At 38.8% G+C, this 19,071-nt stretch overlaps 2 protein-coding genes across 6 annotated transcripts; both read left to right on the top strand.

The window, feature by feature from the left end:
• The first annotated feature begins 307 nt into the window (after window positions 1-307).
• On the top strand, window positions 308-2,895 carry LOC116266531 (F-box/kelch-repeat protein At3g61590-like). 4 transcript variants are annotated; one of them, XM_031647762.2, is made up of 3 exons: window positions 308-557; window positions 1,220-2,409; window positions 2,501-2,895. In XM_031647762.2, exons 2-3 carry the CDS (start codon window positions 1,243-1,245, stop codon window positions 2,636-2,638), a joined length of 1,305 nt encoding a protein of 434 aa, XP_031503622.1. In that variant the 5' UTR covers window positions 308-557; window positions 1,220-1,242; the 3' UTR covers window positions 2,639-2,895. The 4 variants fall into 4 exon arrangements, with proteins under 4 accessions (XP_031503622.1, XP_031503624.1, XP_049937025.1 ...); XM_050081068.1 differs by lacking the exon at window positions 308-557 and adding an exon at window positions 574-754; XM_031647763.2 differs by lacking the exon at window positions 308-557 and adding an exon at window positions 767-938.
• Window positions 2,896-14,344: 11,449 nt separating this feature from the next.
• Window positions 14,345-18,696, top strand: LOC116267120 (uncharacterized protein At5g41620-like). Of its 2 annotated transcripts, XM_031648698.2 has the most exons (3): window positions 14,346-14,879; window positions 16,479-16,604; window positions 16,914-18,696. In XM_031648698.2, exons 1-3 carry the CDS (start codon window positions 14,442-14,444, stop codon window positions 18,489-18,491), a joined length of 2,142 nt encoding a protein of 713 aa, XP_031504558.1. In that variant the 5' UTR covers window positions 14,346-14,441; the 3' UTR covers window positions 18,492-18,696. The 2 variants fall into 2 exon arrangements, with proteins under 2 accessions (XP_031504559.1, XP_031504558.1); XM_031648699.2 differs by lacking the exon at window positions 16,479-16,604 and having other exon boundaries at window positions 14,345-14,879.
• The last annotated feature ends 375 nt before the right edge of the window (window positions 18,697-19,071 follow it).

Genomic DNA, 19,071 nt, shown 5'->3' with positions numbered 1-19,071 from the left:
TACAAGCTAAACTGAAGGTGGAAAGCCAGGAATAACTGAGTTGAGGTGAGAGTCAGATTTTAAAGGTTTGGCGTGTTTCTGTAAAACAATAAAATGTTGAGCATGTTTTTGTAATTGTTTGGCAACAAAATCCAGAGACCAGGAGTTATCTGCTCCAAGTATTTGCAAAATCGAGCGAGAGTTTCTTTCAAGAAAAAATTTTTATTTATTGAAAATAAATATGTGAAAGAAAATATTATTACAATAACCACAACCGCACGCCACCCTGAAGTGTACAATACAACTACAAAACCCTGGTTGAGGGAGAAATGGAGAGAGAGAGGTCCATCCGTTTGTAACTTGTCGTTTCTCTCTCTTCGTCCCCTTTGATGTTTCTCTCTCCTTTCTTTCCAAGCTTTTATTTTTTGTGGGTGGTTCTGTATTTTATCCCCAAAAAATTCCGTTGCTCCCTGTGATAAATCTGGGGGTAGGGGGGCCTTTCTGACAGGTTTTAGAGGTACCCATCTACTCGGATTTGGTGAAGACGACGAGGGTTCTTCCAAGATCTCTTATATCGGGTACGTTGGTTGTCCATTTTGTACGCTTCCTTCCATTCCTCATGCTTTTCTTATTGTTGTGTTGCTTCTTGTGGATCTGATGCATGAATCTTGCCTGCATTTGTTTTCTGTTTCCTGTGTGGTGGAAATCGGTTACTTTTGATTGTTGTCTAACTTGTTTACACGATTGCGAGATGCTCATATCAGCGAAAACGGAGGTGAGGAGCTTCAAGTTTTCTATGTTACAGGCGTCATATAAACGTCCAAACTCGCACATTTTGGATGCTCTCTCTCTCTCTCTCTTGCTCTCTCTCTATGCTCGTTTCACCTTATCTTTTTTCTTTCTTCTCGGGGCCTCGGAATGGGAGCATTTTGGTGTCTTAGAGGGGTTTCAGTTGGGAGGTTGATGATTTGGTGGTTCACTTTTTTACGTTATGGCATCAGCATTGCTTCTTATTGTTGTTTCCCTTTCTGCCTCTTCTTTTTTCATTTTTCCTGATCTGAATTTGATTTGGGATTTGCTTTTTCAATGGGAAACAAATTAATGATGGTTTTGGATTCTCCACTTTCCTTTTTATCGTAATCTACTGCGTGCTAAATCTTTGTTGTTTGGTTATTTGCTGTCTTTTGTTCATTCTTGTAATGTGTGTTTTCTTTTTTTTTTTTTTGGGTTGTGATTCTAGGGCTCCTGACTTAGAGTGCTGAGATGGAGAGACAGACATCTTGGGTCACTAGCCGTTTCAGGGAAATAGGAAAAGAGGTGTGGGGTGGTGAATCATTGTGGGGTGGTGAAGCATTCTCAGATATTCATGGTTGTGGGCAGAATGATGATTCTCTTGTTTCTCTTGATTTTCTCCTGCCTGATGAGTTGCTGGAGCGGATCCTGGCTTGCTTGCCCATAGCTAGCATTTTTAGGGCAGGGTCTGTGTGTAAGAGGTGGAATCAGATAATCAATTCAGACAGGTTTTTGTGGCATTTCTCCAACATTTTGCCGCAGAAGCCTTGGTACTTTATGTTCACTAGCAACGATGATCCAACAGGATTTGCATATGATCCGATTCTTAGGAAGTGGTACAATATTGACCTCCCCTGCATTGGTGCACCCAACTGGTTCATCGCTTCTTCATGTGGGTTAGTCTGTTTCATGGACAACAATAGTCGGAACAGGCTGTATGTCTGCAATCCTGTCACCAAGGTTCACAAGCAAATACAAGTGCCTCCTGAGCTTAAACTAGCAGATTACAGCGCAATTTCTATGTCCGTGGACCATAAATCCAACTGCTATACCATAGCAGTTGCAAAATCTAAGCAAGTCCCAGATGACTTCCTTCGGTGGAACCTGTCGATCCAAGTTTATGATTCTCAATTGAAATGTTGGGTTACGTCATTGAAGGAAGTATTGACAGGATGGAGAGGAGGAGACGAGAGTGTGATATGCAATGGGATTTTCTATTTCTTGATTTACTCTACTGGTGTCATGGGGAACTCTGAGAGCAGACACGGGTTGATCATGTATGATCTTGTGAGCCGATCTCCCCATGTTTCTTTGATGCAAAGTTTGATTGCTGTCCCTTGTTCTCTTACATGCGGAAGACTGATGAATCTCAAGGATAAATTGGTAATGGTTGGTGGCATCGGTAAACAAGATAGACCTGATATAATCAAGGGCATTGGGATCTGGCTACTGAACAAGACTGAGTGGCAGGAGGTGGCTCGGATGCCCCACAAGTTCTTTCAAGGATTTGGAGAGTTTGATGATGTTTTCTGTAGCAGTGGAACAGATGATCTCATATACATTCAAAGCTATGGGGCCCCTGCTCTACTTGCGTTTGACATAAGCCAGAAACAATGGAAGTGGGCGCAGAAGTGTCCAGTGAGTAAGCGTTTCCCTTTGCAGCTTTTTACAGGATTTTGCTTTGAACCAAGGCTTGAAGTTGCTCCTTGATCGTGCTTTTGTTTAATAGAGTTCGAAGTTTGTCGCTGGATGGTGCTGTTATCTATGCAGATGGAAAATGCCAGGGGTGCAGCACCAAGTAATGAAAGTGAAACTATTCAAAATTTTGAGAATGGTTAGATTTCCATTCCTTCCTTCATCGGTATAAAAAATTGTAAGATTGCACATCAAGTTGCAAACATGCCTGGCGTTTTTTGCATTCTCTTATCCACAGAGAGAGAGAGAGAGAGAGAGAGAGAGAGAGAGAGAGTTTACGCGATCTTTGGTGTTTGGTGTCAAAATTGGTTGTTCCTCTTAAAAGCAGTATTTGTCTCCTTGTAATTTCAATATTTCATAGTATCGATGCGTTCCTGTCTTTTTGTTTCATGTCCTCTCAATATATAATAAAGATATTTACTCCACCAATGAGGTTTCTTGTGCATTGCCATCTTATGAAAATAGTCTCTTCTGTGTAGGAGACGTGTATTTGAGACGTCTTTTGCTTGGTATTATGAGAATCATTCGCCCAATATGCCCAGAGGAATGGTAGGATGATTCTGTCAGAACCTCGACAGAATGAATCAAATAAAATTCACACTGCAAAATATGGGAGAATGATTATCATGTTGCGGCCATCTGACTGTTGAAGAGTCGTTTCTTCTTTGGCAAGGCCCTGCTGCCTGAAGGAATGTGGAGTCATAAGGCTCTGTTTCGTATAAATCCTTTTCTCCCTGTCAGATGGATATGCTTTTAACTTTTTCTCGCCTGTTTGGATCAGAACCTCCGCTGTATTGCATTCCCCATTCGAGGTCGGCTGAATTTTATAATCAGGTTATTGAATTCCGTACCAAATTTATCACTTTTTAATGTTATTTTCATCTCGAAAACCTACCCTAATCTTTTAAAAGAAGTGGTAAAATACTGTCAGTTTATTCCTGCAGCATCGTCGTTTTCTATGTCATTTTTATAAAGCAGGACTTCCATTTCTTTCACAGAATTCCTTGATACTTCAAAGGCAACTGATGTCCTAATATTTGACGGGTCATTTTTTCTTTAAAGTACAGCATAATTGACCTTGCTCTGATAATTGCACTCCGTAATTAAACTGAAGGCAAGAATATGAGAGAGAGAGAGAGTAGGCTGGGGGACTCGGGATTCATAGTTGAGCATATCCACTCATACTTTTGCTGCTCCTTTCGGTTGGTGTTGAGAGGGACCGGGCATCTCTCGGCTGTTCCTTTTTGTCTTTTGGTGCACATACCAATGCGTCGCCCCAATCTAAATGTTTGTCGTGCCATTATCCCCACCCACTTTTTCGAGTGAGCTCGACCCTTCTCTGTTCTCTCCTCTGTTCTCTCCTCTGTTAACAATTTGCCAAAGTCCCCTTTCACATCTATACTCTGTCCCTCTGTACTTCTTAGTCCCTTCCCCGTTCCCCTCCTGATTCCTTTTAATCCTCTCTCTCTCTCTCTCTCTCTCTCTCTCTCTCTCTCTCTCTGGGATGTGAAAATCATATTACGGAATCTGTCTGTGTATTGTCAGTTTATGACACCAACTGTTTTATGGCTTTCTTCTGTCCCTCTACAAAAAAGAGGGTGGTTCTCCGTCTCTCTCTCTGCAATAATATCATGGTTCTTTCTTCATATTTATTGCACCACTAATCTAAAATGCCAAGTGTAAATATCGAGGTGTCACTGTATTCGCTGTATAGTGAGGATTCTCAAATATGGTTTGTCGTTTTTCAAAGTGGCAAACAGAATAGACATCACGAAAGAAGAGGACGAGAGAGGAGGGAAGGGGGCATGTGTACCCGTTCTGAATTCATTATCTTAGAACCTATGAGCACAAAGGAGACCAAGGTGGCACTCTCCGCGAGAAAGACAGAGAGAGAGCTCTGCCCACACCCACCAAGGCACCATTGGGGCTGTGAACCAGCCGTCGTGGCTCCCCATATATGATGGGGACAAGAGACGCCCGCCATTCTGTAACTTGATGGAGTAGGGTTGCCGATAGCGCCTATAACTTGGTCATTCATGCGTGTAGGCCTCCCAACTCCCAAGTCGAGTATCATTTTTATTGCTTGTGCATGTATGTATGTGGGTGCGTGCACCTCCATTCAAAAACACAGAGAGAGAAAGAGAGAGAATGTAATTGGATATGTTCATATCACTTTGAGTTTTCATACATTCCTATACTGTACTTGCTGCCATACAAGCCCCGCAAATAGATGTATCATTTTCATTTTCTCCGTATGTGTGTGTGCACATGCACGCACGCGTGTGTGAGGTGGATAACTGGTTGCTTTCCACTAAGATCATTTGTGATGCTACCACTTTGATAAAATGCTTCGTTCAGTCATGAGTGGTGATTACTATTATGGCGCCTCAGCACTCTGTAATACTTTTTACTTCTTGCTAAGAGACCAGAAATATATTATTAGGTGAAGTTTCTCTCATTGTTTGAGGAAACTCTCTGCTTAACTTTTAGCATATATAAAAGAAGTTTTCAGCATATATGTATTCTAAGGCAATTCCTAAGATCAAGGATGCAATTCCTTCATTGACGGAAAGAGATGAAATCAAATGCATAAATGTTTGTCCTGAGAAAAGAGTAAAACTTCTTTCGATTGTGGACGTAGAATCTCATAGGGTTGAACCATGGTTAAAATCCTTTCTCGTCTGTGTGAAATTCTTTTTTGGTATTACAGCTTTCTGCCCTTTGGTATCAGTTTCACATTTTTCTTCTTTTCCACAGTGGTTCCCCACAACAACTGCGATGCAGTTGTCAACAACTCTACATGAAATGGTCATTCCTTTCTCTATACCTGCTCCTGCAAATCTGAAACATCTAAAACTTTCCTCTTATAAGAATCGCTGCTTACACCATTATATAAGAGTTATAATTTAACGGATTATTTCAGTAGAAAGATTCCTTGTCTGAATGAGCTTTTACCTGCTGAAGCAAATCAACCTTCTCCAAGGAATCCAAATTTTGTTGAATTGGCAGAAAGCCAAGTAGCTTCTTTGAAGTTACACTGTGTCCTCATTGATAGATCACAGTTAAGTGGTAAGATTGAACACTTCCAACCAAGTGGACACTCTGCTTAAGAACATGTATGCTACACATTCAAACCCGTTTGATAGTTCTCCTCCATTCAGGGGCTGCTCACGTATCCACCATTTGCAGTCCAGAAGAGTAGCACACATGGATTCAGTAATCGAACTGCAAAACTTTCACCAGCCCACCAGTCCGACAAGCTATGCTATTATGCAACCAGCAAGATGGAAACAGACTAAAATATTAAACAGACTAAAATATCAAACAGCAGATCATCAGGATCATGAAGCCACTTCGCTGCAACCCAACTACGCTCTGCAAACATAAATTTCTGTTCATGCGTCCGGCCACATTATAATGTACAACAAATGATTAATTGATTCTGGTTGTTTCCTGCAATTTATGCACATACTGGGGAAGGAAACACACCAGCTCCGTAACCTGTCAAAGGTGATTAACCTATCTTTGATCGCCAAGATCAAAGTCCAGTTAGCTCTAGGGATGCCTTGAGATTTCCAAACTGATAATGCTTCAATATCCTTTACGGCTGAGTGCCTGATTCTATGATAGAGCTTCATCCTTTTCATGTTGGCAATCTGAGTATCATCCCATGAGAGTATAGCACGGTTAGAGTTAAGCTGAATTTTATCAACTACAAATTTAATCCAAGGAACGGTAACCCTGCTCAAGATATAATTGTTATACACACTAAAAATATGATCAATAGTGCAGCCAAAAGGTTTGTAACAAACATCAAAATCACCATCTTTAAGCAGAGGTGCAAGGATTCTCCAATTCCAATGCTCAGTCCAAAACCAAATAGATTTACCAAACTGATACGAGCAATGAAGAAGATGGCTAATTTCCTCCCATCCCCACAGCATTCTTTTGCAGGCCCACGACATGTTAGCCTCGCTTTTATGGAACCACAGGCTTCTTCTTGACATATATTTTTTCTTTATAAATACTGTCCATATATTATCAGATAAATATTGACAAAAAAGTTTAAGCAGTAAAATTTTATTTTTCAAAAGCTTAGGGAGCAATTGCCCTTGTCGCTCCCTTGGCTCCGCCCCTGAATTGGCAAAATCAAATCCTCGTTGGTAATGGCACAGTTTTGATTAGCAATAAGATTGCAAAATCTGTTTTTCAAACGATACGCCTTATGTTCCATCCATTTCAAAGAATCTTCCAGTTCACAAACCCACCAAGGATTAAAGATGCAATCTTTGAATTCTCTTTTGCTTCTTGTTCTATGAGAAATACCAAACAAGCAAGATGAAGTTGCAGGGTACAGTTGATTGTGAGCAACAAACCCTCGACTTGATTTTTTGCTTGGTGTTCTATGAAGAAACACCGAACAAGCAAGATCTTGTTGCAGGGTACAGATGATTACATACTTGACAACTAGGGGAAGATTTTTCTGTTATAGATTTGGTATGCTTTGACTATTTTCGGGCACTGGGGCTTCTTCCTGCTATGAAGGATCTACATCTTATAAAATGAAATTTTACTGCAGGAGGCATTAAGTTGCAACCACAATCCCCTCCTCCCCCCTCCCTTTTTTATCTAAATGTGGTTCTGTGGCCCTGCCATTTGCTCTTAGATTGAGTTCATGAAAAGCAGCAGTCGACCCAAGGATCGTCCAAAGGGACGACCAGCCTTAGTTCACCATGCTTAACCAAGGGCGGAGCCAGATTTTTTTCTAGGGTCGGGCCAAGACTGGCTGGGCCAGGGTCGGGCCGAAAGGAGCGACGAGGAGCGACCGATCGGGTTGTAATTTTGTTTTTTCCTTTGCTCACCCGGGCCATGGCCCAGGCGGCCCCCCCCTCCCTCCGCCCCTGACTCCAACATACAACAGTGGTGGAGTCATAGCGGCAAAGTGCTGCGGAAGGGTGTCCGATTGGTTATTCTGCAAATACTAACAAGTACAAGTCATAACTGAACCTCACAATCCAAATCCAAATTTTGTTCCTTTAAGCGATTTTAAAATATAAGAGCATTAGATATACGACATTTATTTAAAAAATCAATCCAATTCTAATCCATGTCCGAATCTGAATTCAATGAGATGTTATTTCTTAAACTAAATTCTATCCGATTTCTTAATTGGATATATATATTTTTTCATATCCTTTTTTTTTTGAACTGTTGATTAGATATCCAATTCAAATCGAATATATTGGCATCCCTAATCATAAGCATATATATATATATATATATACTACTTAACATAGAAAAATGAACTATTATAAGCTGTTGTAGCTCTTAACTTTCTTCTGGCGTGAATAGAAACCAGTTAGAGGTGGCTTGTGATCCATCAAAGCATATGACTTAGTTGTGGCTCGTACCATTACAGTTCATATCAGATCTAATTTAACACTCAAACTTGGGGTCGCACCATGTGTGCCTTAAATAAAGTGGATTGCAGCACTCTCTGTGTAAGGAAGACTTAAAAACTTGTCATAAATTGATCATATTCATAGAATACAAGGATTTTAAATCCCGGTGAGCTGTTACCAACTGTCGTGATTCTTAATCTTCCTATACAATCAATCGAGACCAGTTGGGGGGATAAAATAAGATTCGCCAGACCAGATTTAGGCCAGTTTTTGCATGGCTTTGCTTGAAAAATTCGGTTTCATTACGAATCTTTCAATTATTTGAGGAGAAAAGACGACTCTAGGCAAGGCAAGTAAGTAGGGACGTCAATGGATAGGATTCAATTGTGATATATAGTCTCGGATTTGAATACAAATGAAAAAAAGGCATATCTGCATCTGAATTCAATTCGAATCTGTTTTTTACATTCATATCCGAATTCGAATTCAAATTCAAATTTGAATTCAAATTCAAATTTTGAACCGCATCTGCCCGAGTTTCAAAATATAAGAGCATTGGATATAGATATTTTTTTTAAACTAAATCCAACATGAAACTGAATCCGAATCTGGTCAGATATTTATGTATATCCAAATCCTGATCGAATGTCATTTCTTCAATTGGTATTCGATCCAATTTCTTAATGAGATATTAATTTTTTATTCATATGTGATTTTTTTAAAATGATTTGATTGGATATGCATTTCAAATCAGATATATTGACACCTCTGTAAGGGAGGAGCTGGGGAGAACATGTTCTAATCGAAATTTTTTTATTTTTATGTTTATTTTATTCTTAAACACATAAATAAACGTCTGCATGTACATCTCCAAAACTACTTGTGACATTCAAGGAAGCATTCATCGGTATTATAAATAACTCCTTTTTCTTTTCAATTTTTTTTGCAGGTTAAACCTTATTATTTAATTTGCAGGAATCAACTTCCCATTGGGTGTTCGATGATTTAGAATTTTGATTCAAGAATGAAAGTTTCATAACCATAATTCCTCATCAAATTGGAATTGAATCTAAACTTCAGGTTTCAGTTTCCTAATTCTCAAAACAAAATCCCTCATTTTTTTAATAATTTCGATTTCCAAAACATTGAGCATTTTAATTCTTTAACATTCCATGATTCAGGGTATATCAAACGCCCTCTTAACGTGTAGATCGGTCTCAAAGGCAGTAAAAAACACCATGTTTCACAAGTCATCAAAACTTAAAAGGACAAACCGCTAATTAAGCTAGTAGATTTGATTGCCTACTAGTAGCTTAGCCGCTGTTCTACCAACTGCTAAAAAGCATGACTATTACTTACCTAACTAGAATGAAGAAAATTTTAGCTTTTAATTGGTTAACGGGCTAGCCCACATGTGGGCAATTGCCCACACATAGCCCACATGTGTATCTGTACCATTTGCTGCATCTTCTCCGCAACAAAAAATTCCTATTGCTACTCCGTTGAAAATTTCTGGCTCTGCCACTGCTCGACAGGCTGATTTTTCAGTCCCGGACTTTAGCTGGCCTCAAGCAACCCCAAGTGGACCCATGCAAATTATAAACCATCAAGCCCCCTTACCTGGCCCAAGTGCTTGTGGTGATTATTATGAATAATGGACTTGAGAAGCAATTCTATTTTTTTTTTCCCCTTTCATACAAGCTAAAAAGCAGGATCATATAAGTAGATACCAATTGTAAGAGTAACCATCTTGGGTTAAAGATCTGGTACATAGAGAGCTCTTTCTTGACTGTTTACAGTAAGATAGATTAAAGCAAAAGACCAATTAGCATCATGTAACTAAGTGGGATGTTTTTTTTCATTCAGTATCCAAATCCTGACATATTTTCTTTGAGTTCTTGAAATGGAGATTGGCCGCATATAGGGCTGCACAACGAGCCGAGCCAACTCGGGCTCAACTCGAACTCGCTCGAAAAAACTCGGCTTCTGCTTGACTCGTTTATAAACGAGCCGAGTTCGAGCTTACAAAGATACTCGAAACGATAAACAAACTGAGTTCAAGTTTCATGAACTCGACTCGTTTGTACTCGACTCAACTCGCAAACCGGTACTCTATATAATATTATCAAAACCGGATTCACAAATTACATAAGTTCAACGAGTTACATGAGTTGACGCTTACACGAGTCAATGCCTAAAGAGTTAAATGAGCCGAGCTCAGACTCGATTTTGTGTAGTCGAGTCGAGCTTGTTATAAGAGTTTGACTCGAGTTCAAGGCGAGCTCGAGCTCTATTTTTTTGAGCCGAGTCCAGACCAAACTCAAGCTCGACTGGGCTCGTGTGCTGCCCTACTAAGTTCCAAGTCGTCCCTTAAAAAAAATGTTGTATGGCACATACGAGAGCCCGGGCCCCATCAAGTACCATAGTGCTCATCAAGTACTGCTTGATATTTTTATAAAATGAGAGAATGGTATTTTCTATGATATACTTATCTTCTCTAAGTCAAGTGCATCCCTATGAATCTAAAGGTGTATTTCCGGACAAAAGCATTGTACAGGGATGGAATTCGAAAAGGATTTCAGTTGTGATTCTCATTAAATGGGGTTGGAGCCCACTTATTATCGAATTCAATGGGAAGAAGACGACGCAGCAGACGATTGACAGCGGCTAATGCAGGACGACATACGGTGGAGTCCAACGCGAGAAGCTGTAAAGTTTCCTCCGTAATTGGCTTCGTCCGCCATGGATGACTGAACCTGGAACGCTCGCGATATGATGCTAACCTTCCCTTGTTTGCTTCTGCCGCAATCAGCTGCGGTGGTCACACTACGAGTTGCTTCCTTCCTGCTTCGCTCAAAGAATCCAATGTCTCCAGTAGTAGCAGAGCAAGTACTGCCCAATGCTACCAAAGTTGTCGAAGTATTCGCCTTCAATCAGTCTATTCGATCGACCGCAAACCGATCGAAAAGTAGAAAATGAAGCAGTTGGTGTCACGTGTCCTGCATTATTTCTTTTTCCAGTAATCTTGAAACGAAGTTTCAAACTTATTTTATTTGTAATATTTTCCTTTTCTCATATATATATATAAAGATCATATTAAATAGGGCTTTCTATTATATATGACAGATTTGTTGCGTGTTTGTTCTGTTTAGTTGATGAGTGGAATTTAGGGTAGTTGAATTAATATACAAATGGCTGGATAATTATATGAATTCTTACAACAGATTTTAGAATGGCTGATTAAGATATAATCTTGATTTGCTTATGTTCATAGAAAATGAGATACGCAGTCACATGTTGCATTGGACTTCTATTATGGTTGTTACAGCATATTTTATAGCATGCTTTGTTTATTGATAGTAAAGTAAAGTTGGCTATAAATAATAAACGGAAATGTAATATAAAATGGTTTAGCCCATATATTGGAACACATCATGATGCGCTACGTACATTCATTAAGCTGCTAAGAATAAAAAGTTTAGATATTGCATTAGACTTATAGTTAAATAACATCAAGAGTTTCATAAAAAGTAATTAAGAAAAACTAATTTTAGTTTAATTTCAATAGGTTGTGGGTCATGTAAATTGTTGATTGAGTAGTGTGAAATTTAACTGTAACTATGCTCACAGAGTCACTAGGACTCACTATTTTGAGCATTTTCTTTTTCAGTTGAGTGAGATAGAGCTTTTGAGTAAGACGTCTGAGTGTCACTTTTAATCAAGTCTCTAAATTTGCACTGCAAATCATTTATTGTAGGCTTGTTTTTGTTTGGACTATGTACTTATACGGCATGTAAAAGGAATGTGTGTGCTTGTGGTTTAAGAATGAGAAAGTAGCTGCTGAGTTTTAAAATTTTAGCACATGTTATAGATTTAATTTAAAATTTTATTTTAATGACCATTGAATTTTGAATTCTACGCAACAAATATCGTTTTCTCTTCAGTCTCTGCAGCAGGGGGGTGACAGTTTTCATATATATATATATAGAAGCAAATAGGTATCAACCTTCATATATCAGGTTGTATGAGAATAATGTAGGCCATTGATTCCAAATAGATCAGAAGTCGACATTGATATTGACCAAGTTACATATATCAAGTTGTCCTTTCACCCGTTCAAACTACTCATGAAAGGAGACAATAGGTTTTGTTTAAGAAAAGTTTGTTTCCCTCTTTTGCTCTTTCTTTTTCTTTCCTGGAAGAGTATTTTTGTATTCTTGAAAAAATTGTTTGCTAGTGCAATTTAATCTCCACAATTCAATGTCACAAGAACCAATGGTCCCTTCATCAAAGTCTGGCATACATAGTAAAAGGGTTTATTTTTTTCTTGTTAAAAACAGTGTCAGAGTCCAAAAGTTTTAGCTGAGGGCACTTATCCAACTTACTATGCCTATGCCTGAGCCAAATACATGATAAATAAAAATTTTACAAAGGTTTATAGTCTGGAGAGTTGCCCACACCAGCCCCATGGTACCTCTACTACTGGTTAAGAATTATATTTGTTTTATATTCTTTTGAAAAATAAAATCTCAATTTTTTAACCATCAAAGTTTGATTTAAACCAAATTTAGAAATACTATATATATATTATATATAAAATCTCAAACTTTAATGGTTAAAAAATTGAGATTTTATTTCCTAAAAAAATATAAAACAAATATAATTCTTAACAGTAGAAGGTTATTCACATGAAATTGTCGAATCCAACACATCCAAAAAGAACTCTCGATCTCTCTTGTCATTCAAAAATGTTCACTATTTTACAAACAGGAATCATGACTTGAAGCCAGAATGAGGTCTCCGTAGATATTTGTCTATTACTGCTGCTGTGCATTAACAACATCCATGACATATCCTTTCAACATTAAAATTTGTTGATTCTGTACTTGTTTACTTAATTAAGTTTTTAATTGATTTAAAACAAAGTTTAAAATAATTTGTCAAGGGTTAACTTTTAAGAGGGGGAGACCAAGGAAAAGTCATGTCACACAATAGAAGTGGAAATGAGTGGGGAGGGTTGAAAACGGGTCGTATCACATTTAAAAATAAGTCATATCGCATTTAAAAGTTTCTTTTTTTCATATTTTAAAAGTTTGTACCCGGCATTTAGCAACAAGTCATATCACATTAAATTTTTTTGCATTTTTAAAATAATTCCGAGTATGAGAGACTTGCCCTAGCCTCAACCATAGTCAGCTAACGTTACTCAGTTTAACTATATATATATATATATATATATATATATATATATATATATATATATATATATTATAATGATTACAAAATTGAGTTTCAATTAAAACTCGTCAACTTAGGATTTTTTTATTTCTTCTCCTCTCACTTATGCAAGGTAATGTTATGAACTTGCAAAATCTAATTGGGTCCGATTTTATTTGAAATAAGTAGTACCATGTCAACCATTAAAATAAGATTTTGAAGTGAATTGGAATTCAATGTTTGATGATATTCTAGTCCAGCGGATTTTTGTATTTAAAAAAGGATTCACAAGTGGAGTTTGACAATCCTCCTCGTTTCCTCGGATTCCTATGGACTGAGTTCCAAACGGGTCTGGGTCGCAAGCAAGTGGTGCTTGTACACCCGTATCGCTTGCTCCATTTATTCCAATTATTCCAATGAAGTGAGCTTTTCTCTAAAAAATTTCAATAAATTAATAAGTGAAAATTTTGAGAAAAAGTCAAGCCTAGACCTTTGTTTATTTTTCTTTTTCAGGTGATTCAACCGTAAGATGCATTAAAAAAATTGCCGGACAATCACATGCTTCCGCAAATTTTGAGGTTAAAAAAGTCGAAAGTTTTAGAATTCCTCACCATTTTGTTTAAAAAGTTTACTCTTCATGGAGCTTGTTCGGCAATTATGAAGCCTAAAAAATTAGGAAAGCTATAAATGTTCTCACAGAGTGTTTAATTGCTGCATATTTAGTTTAATTATACTTCATAAAAATTGCAAAAATCATGAAATTTACCATGAAACCAATTTCTGGTAGAAGAAAAAGAGGACCTCCCTTGTACCACAATCAGAATGAATTCCTTTACGGTTGAGGATCTTGAGCAAAACCTTCAATATCTTGAGTTTTGAGGCCCAGAAATCCAGAATCATGTGACGCCTGCTAAGCTAGGTGCCTAGGTAGAGGGCGAGGTTTCATCATTCCGCATGTTCTCTGTAAACTCTAATTTAAGAAACGAAAATTAAAAGAATGCTGTTGACTACAGAAAGGACCAAAGGCACACTTGAGTGAAAGCTTCCATTAATCAGAATGCCAAAACCTCACCCCTCGAGATCTACTCTTTGTTAGACCGAATCCAATCACATCAGAAAACTTCCATGTGTCTGCTGGACTGCACTCAAACCTCAGAGCTGTACTCTCGAGTCGCTCCAACATGCTCCCTCTAGAAAAGCACAAAAAGGGGAAAAGAAAAGGAATTACAGAAGGAACTGTAGACAGAGAGAGAGTGCGAGAGAGAGAGGGGGGGAGGGGGAGAGAGGGCCTACTGGAAGGACCTAAAAGAAAGGAGGTAGACAGGAAACAAAGACCCGGTTCTTTTTTTTTGTGGGATGGAGGAGGAGGATGAGGAGGGGCTGGCTGGAAATGAGGGTGGGCAATTAAAGGTGGATGGTGGTGAAAGTAAAGAATTAGTAGTTGGGGAGCAAGCAGAAAAGCAGGAGTTCTTGGGCATAAAGTTGAGGAAAGGGATCTTGTTAGGCAGGAGAGGAGGAGCCTTGACCCCGGTGCCCACATGGAAAATGGAGTTGAGTGATGATGAAAAGGGTGGCAGCAAAATTTATTGCGGAGATAACGGGAAGGGTCTAACAGTGTCTGCTCGGAAGCTTGGCGCTAATCTCTGGGAGCTTCAGAAGATTATGCCACCACCACCTTCAGATTCCGGTAGGAAAATGAAGAAAGTTGTCAGGAAGGTAGGGAGGAGTAAAGAGAAAGGCCTTGATTTTCCTTCTCATTTGGATGATGCTTCTCGCAGCCCAACTCACGATCAGGTGACCCTTTTCTCTCTGTTTTTACTTCTCTTCTGGATGTTTTTCTTTTTCTTAGAGTGGGCAGTTTAGTGGGTATTCACTGATTAGTGATTGTTTCTTAACGTCGTGGTGACGATTTTTTAGTGGTTAATTCGTTGTTTTGTGGTCAAGATTTGTGGGTTGTTTTCTCTGAACTTTTTCTTTTCTATAATGGGTTAATTTTTGCTTGTTGACTGATGGGCATCCTGGAATTCGAGTATCCATTTGATTTAGTTGTCTTTTTTTCTTCTAATTTTTTTTCTTGGATCAATTCATCCTTGATCTGATAGGTTTTTATGTAACCACCTATTTGGCTGCTAACTTTTTCTCAACTTGCCGGAAATTCAGTCTAATCCTTAGCTTACAGGAGAATGCGCTTGTACCGTCTTCTTCTGTATGTTTTTATCTCATGATGGCTTGTAATTTGTCTGTTTTCTCTGTTTTTGTGGTTTGATTCTTTTTCTTTTCTTATCCTCTCTAATAGCCGTATAATGAGTTTGACGTTTTGCTCTTCGCGAGTTTTCGTTTCTCTCTATCTCTCGCTGTGTGTTTACATTATGCTTAGTGGTTTCCTTTCTGGTTCGTATGAACATGTCATTAATCATGATCGAAGGGTGGTCCTATGCTCTATGGCTACTTTATATTGAGCTTTGCCATGATCTCGTTTGCGGATTTACGGTTGTTTAAAGGCATTATATTTTGTATATAACGAGAGTTTTATTAAATAGGCTTTTTATGTTGATGCTGCACGATTTGATGGTTGCCTTTCCTTCTGTTGTAGGTACCACTTTTAAGTAATTCTGTAGCTTTGTTGTAATATCTTTGGCTGCAGCATGCGTGTCTTGTTGTCAACGTCTTCTCTGTCTACCTTCTAATTGCTAGATGAATTTCACTTATCTTGGTATTCTGAAGTTTCTCGAGGTAGAGTTGAGACTGAACTTGGCTACTTACTGAAAAATTGGGACATGGATATGGATATCTACATATTTATGAAAGCGTCTCTTCAGATTGGTACATGCTAGTTCTACTGTTTTTTTTTAAGCTGATCGTACTGCCTTTTGTACGGTAGGTTTTATTTTTACATTGATCAGATCAGGTCTTTCTGTTGGTTTGCTTTTCTCTTGCAGGTTTCTTTTTCTCGGTTTCGCAAGTATACCTTTAGTTTGTGCGTTACTGAATTTATCAATTCTTTACATTAATCTCTCTCTCTCTCTCTCTCTCTCTCTCTCTCTCTCTCTCTCTCTCTCTGTGTCCATTTTCTATTGCAGGTTTCTTGCTCTCCATTGAAAGTATTTTTTTAGTATGTGCATTAAGTCTTGCAGTTCTTGCCTCAGATTTAGTACTTTTAGACTGACTCTGGTGAATGATTTTTCATTGTCCTCTCTCTCTTCTCTCTCTCTGTTGGCCTACCTGCAGAGCCTTCTTTGTGTATAACTTTACTCATTTACTCTATTTCATGCATGGGATCTTTCTCAAATGAGAATCTATTTACAATTTTTGTGCTGCTCCATGGAGCAGAAAGTAAATAGATCTGAGCACTGTACGTCCTCTTTCCTTATCCCAGAACTTCTATCCCTGCAGCGACCAAGTAATGGTAGTCTGACGAGGCAAGTTGCTGCATCATTGATTGAACATCAGAAGTTAATTAATGGAAATGACCGGGCCCTGCAGCCTGTATCTCCTGTCAGTTATGTTAGTTCAATGGAGGTAAGAGTCATTGCTCTTATTCGGTGACTGGTAATCTATTGTAAACTTACTGCTAACTTTTACATAACAATTGTAAGGTACAGCTGATGCTTGAATATTGTGGTTTGCAAGTTCTTGATCCATTTTCAGTTCTTTGTTTTGCTTGACAGCAGTGATTCTCCATTTATGTTTCTGTGTTCCAATACCATCAGTTTGAAGTAATTGTTTCTGTTGAACTAATTGTTCTAAAGGAGTTTCATGGTCAACCCCACTGTTTCATATGCAATGCAAGTTTCAATTCTCTTATTTTTGTTTTTATTTTTTCAAAAGGGTGGAGCATATAATCAGGCTACTACACCAAGTAGTTCATTGGACATCAAGAGCAGGCCTGGGGAACTCGGCTGTAATCTTAAAACATCAACAGAATTGTTGAAAGTATTAAACCGAATTTGGATCCTGGAAGAACAGCAGACATCTAATGCATCAATCATTAAGACACTGAAACTAGAAAGAGATCATGCACGTGCTCAGGTTCACGAATTGATTCAAGTGCAGCAAGAAGATCGTCAAGAAATAGATGAATTGATGAAACAGTATGCAGAGGACAAGCTGATGAGGAAGAGCAGAGAGCATGAGAGGATTAAAGCAGCGGTTCAGTCCATAAGGGAAGAGCTTGACAACGAGAGGAGACTGAGGAGAAGGTCAGAGAGCCTACACAGGAAGCTAGCGAGAGAGGTAGCTGATATGAAGTTGGCACTTTCGAAGGCTGTAAAAGAGTTGGACAAAGAGAGGAAAGCTAGACTGGTGTTGGAAGATCTCTGTGATGAATTTGCAAAGGGGATAGGAGATTATGAACAAGAAGTTCGCAACCTGAAAGAAAAGCATGAGAAAGAACCAGCTGAACGAGATGACAGATTTATACTGCATATAGCCGAAGCTTGGCTAGATGAGAGGGTACAGATGAAATTGGCAGATGCAAATCATGACTCCGATGAGAAGAGCATGATGGTGGATAGACTAAACTTTGAAATTGAAACATTTCTCAGAAATAAACAATCCCAAGACTCAAAGGTTATCAATTATCTTCATACGGCTCTGAAGGATGATTGGCTCCGTCGGCGCTCACTTGAATCTGTTCCCTTAAACGAGGCCACCAGTGCACCTCAGTATGCTGGGGATGAAGATTCGATTGCTAGTGACTTGCATTGTTTTAACAAGAACGGTGAAGATGCTGCAAATGATGATAAGAAAAATTCTCGTGGAAGCAATGCTGCTGATGATCTTGAAGTGGCTAACAAACCTAACTATGTTAAGCCAAATGTAGTTTCTCGACATAGTATCAGCCATCGAAATTCTTCCAGTTTTCAACTACAATTCAAAGAGAAGATAAATGGTTGCAGAACAGGAAGCAGGGCGCCTCTCGCAGACAGGACAAGTGCTGCTCATACTAGCAATCTTGATGAAGATGAAGCTGACAAATCCGATCAGATTGAAATTTCCGTGTGTCAAAATCCTGAAAACTTTGACGTGCAAGATGGCTGCCAAGACAGGAAATCAATTCGACACATTATTCATAGCACGAACCATCTAACAGATAAGCCAGTCAGGGGCCAGTCACTGCATTCCAATGGCGGTAGGGTCTGGTCTGAAATTGATCACAACGAAGAATCTTATTCATGGAATGTACATTCTATTGTGGGTTCTAAGGATAAAGGCGTAAGTGGTGTGCATGAGATAGCAAGCCCTGTACAGAAATGGGGTTACCATCAAAGATCTCCAGAGCTGGATTTCTCTGAAAGATCAGTGAAGTTGCCATCTGGAGTGAAGGAGAATACGCTCAAAGCCAAATTGCTTGAAGCAAGGTTAGAAGGGCAGCAGGCTCGGCTAAGAACATCAAGGGGCTCATGAGTTTTAGGATGATATTCTCCTACCACTGTTAAGTGGCAATTTTTGAGCCTATGCAGTTCTGGCTGTCTATGTTCAGTCTGTGCATGAATGCAATTCTGTTTTGGAATAACCTGCTTGTAGATATAACCTTCTGTGATTGTGCAGCCTTTGTTTTTAGCTTTGCTTTTCAATACAAGGAGAAAATGATTAGAGCATCGCACCGCAACGAGTGTTTTGAGAACCAACTCCACTGAGAATTTTTACTTGAGCTGCATTACGAGTTTGCTGTGTCAAAAACTATGGGACAGTGTTTTTAAGATCCCAACCGTGTCTCGGTTCATTCGACAAGGATCGATCTTTTGTCGTGCTTTCTTAAGGTTCTCCCTCTGTTGCCAAATAAATAGGTGCATCATATCTGTGAATTAGATTTGGTCAAAGCATCTTATAAAATTGTGACTTGAAAAAAGGTACTTGTAATTGGATAGATTGGCGGATATGGAATATTGGATATAGCTATTTTTGTATTATAATGTTCGACACATGCCAACTGGCAGTTGGATTTGAATTGTAAGTTAACAAAAATTGTGTCCAAAATTTTGCA

This window comes from Nymphaea colorata, chromosome 13 (genome assembly GCF_008831285.2).
Source record: "Nymphaea colorata isolate Beijing-Zhang1983 chromosome 13, ASM883128v2, whole genome shotgun sequence".
NCBI classification, from domain to species: Eukaryota; Viridiplantae; Streptophyta; class Magnoliopsida; order Nymphaeales; family Nymphaeaceae; genus Nymphaea; species Nymphaea colorata.
Note: the sequence above shows the minus strand (reverse complement) of the source record. Positions and strands in the feature narration are given on the sequence as shown.

Coding starts and splice junctions, on each gene's coding strand:
- LOC116266531 (XM_031647762.2), top strand. CDS start 1,243: ATGGAGAGACAGACATCTTGGGTCACTAGCCGTTTCAGGGAAATAGGA. Junction 2,410..2,500: donor AGTGGGCGCAGAAGTGTCCA/GTGAGTAAGCGT, acceptor TTTGTTTAATAG/AGTTCGAAGTTTGTCGCTGG.
- LOC116267120 (XM_031648698.2), top strand. CDS start 14,442: ATGGAGGAGGAGGATGAGGAGGGGCTGGCTGGAAATGAGGGTGGGCAA. Junction 14,880..16,478: donor GCAGCCCAACTCACGATCAG/GTGACCCTTTTC, acceptor CTATCCCTGCAG/CGACCAAGTAATGGTAGTCT. Junction 16,605..16,913: donor GTTATGTTAGTTCAATGGAG/GTAAGAGTCATT, acceptor TTTTTTCAAAAG/GGTGGAGCATATAATCAGGC.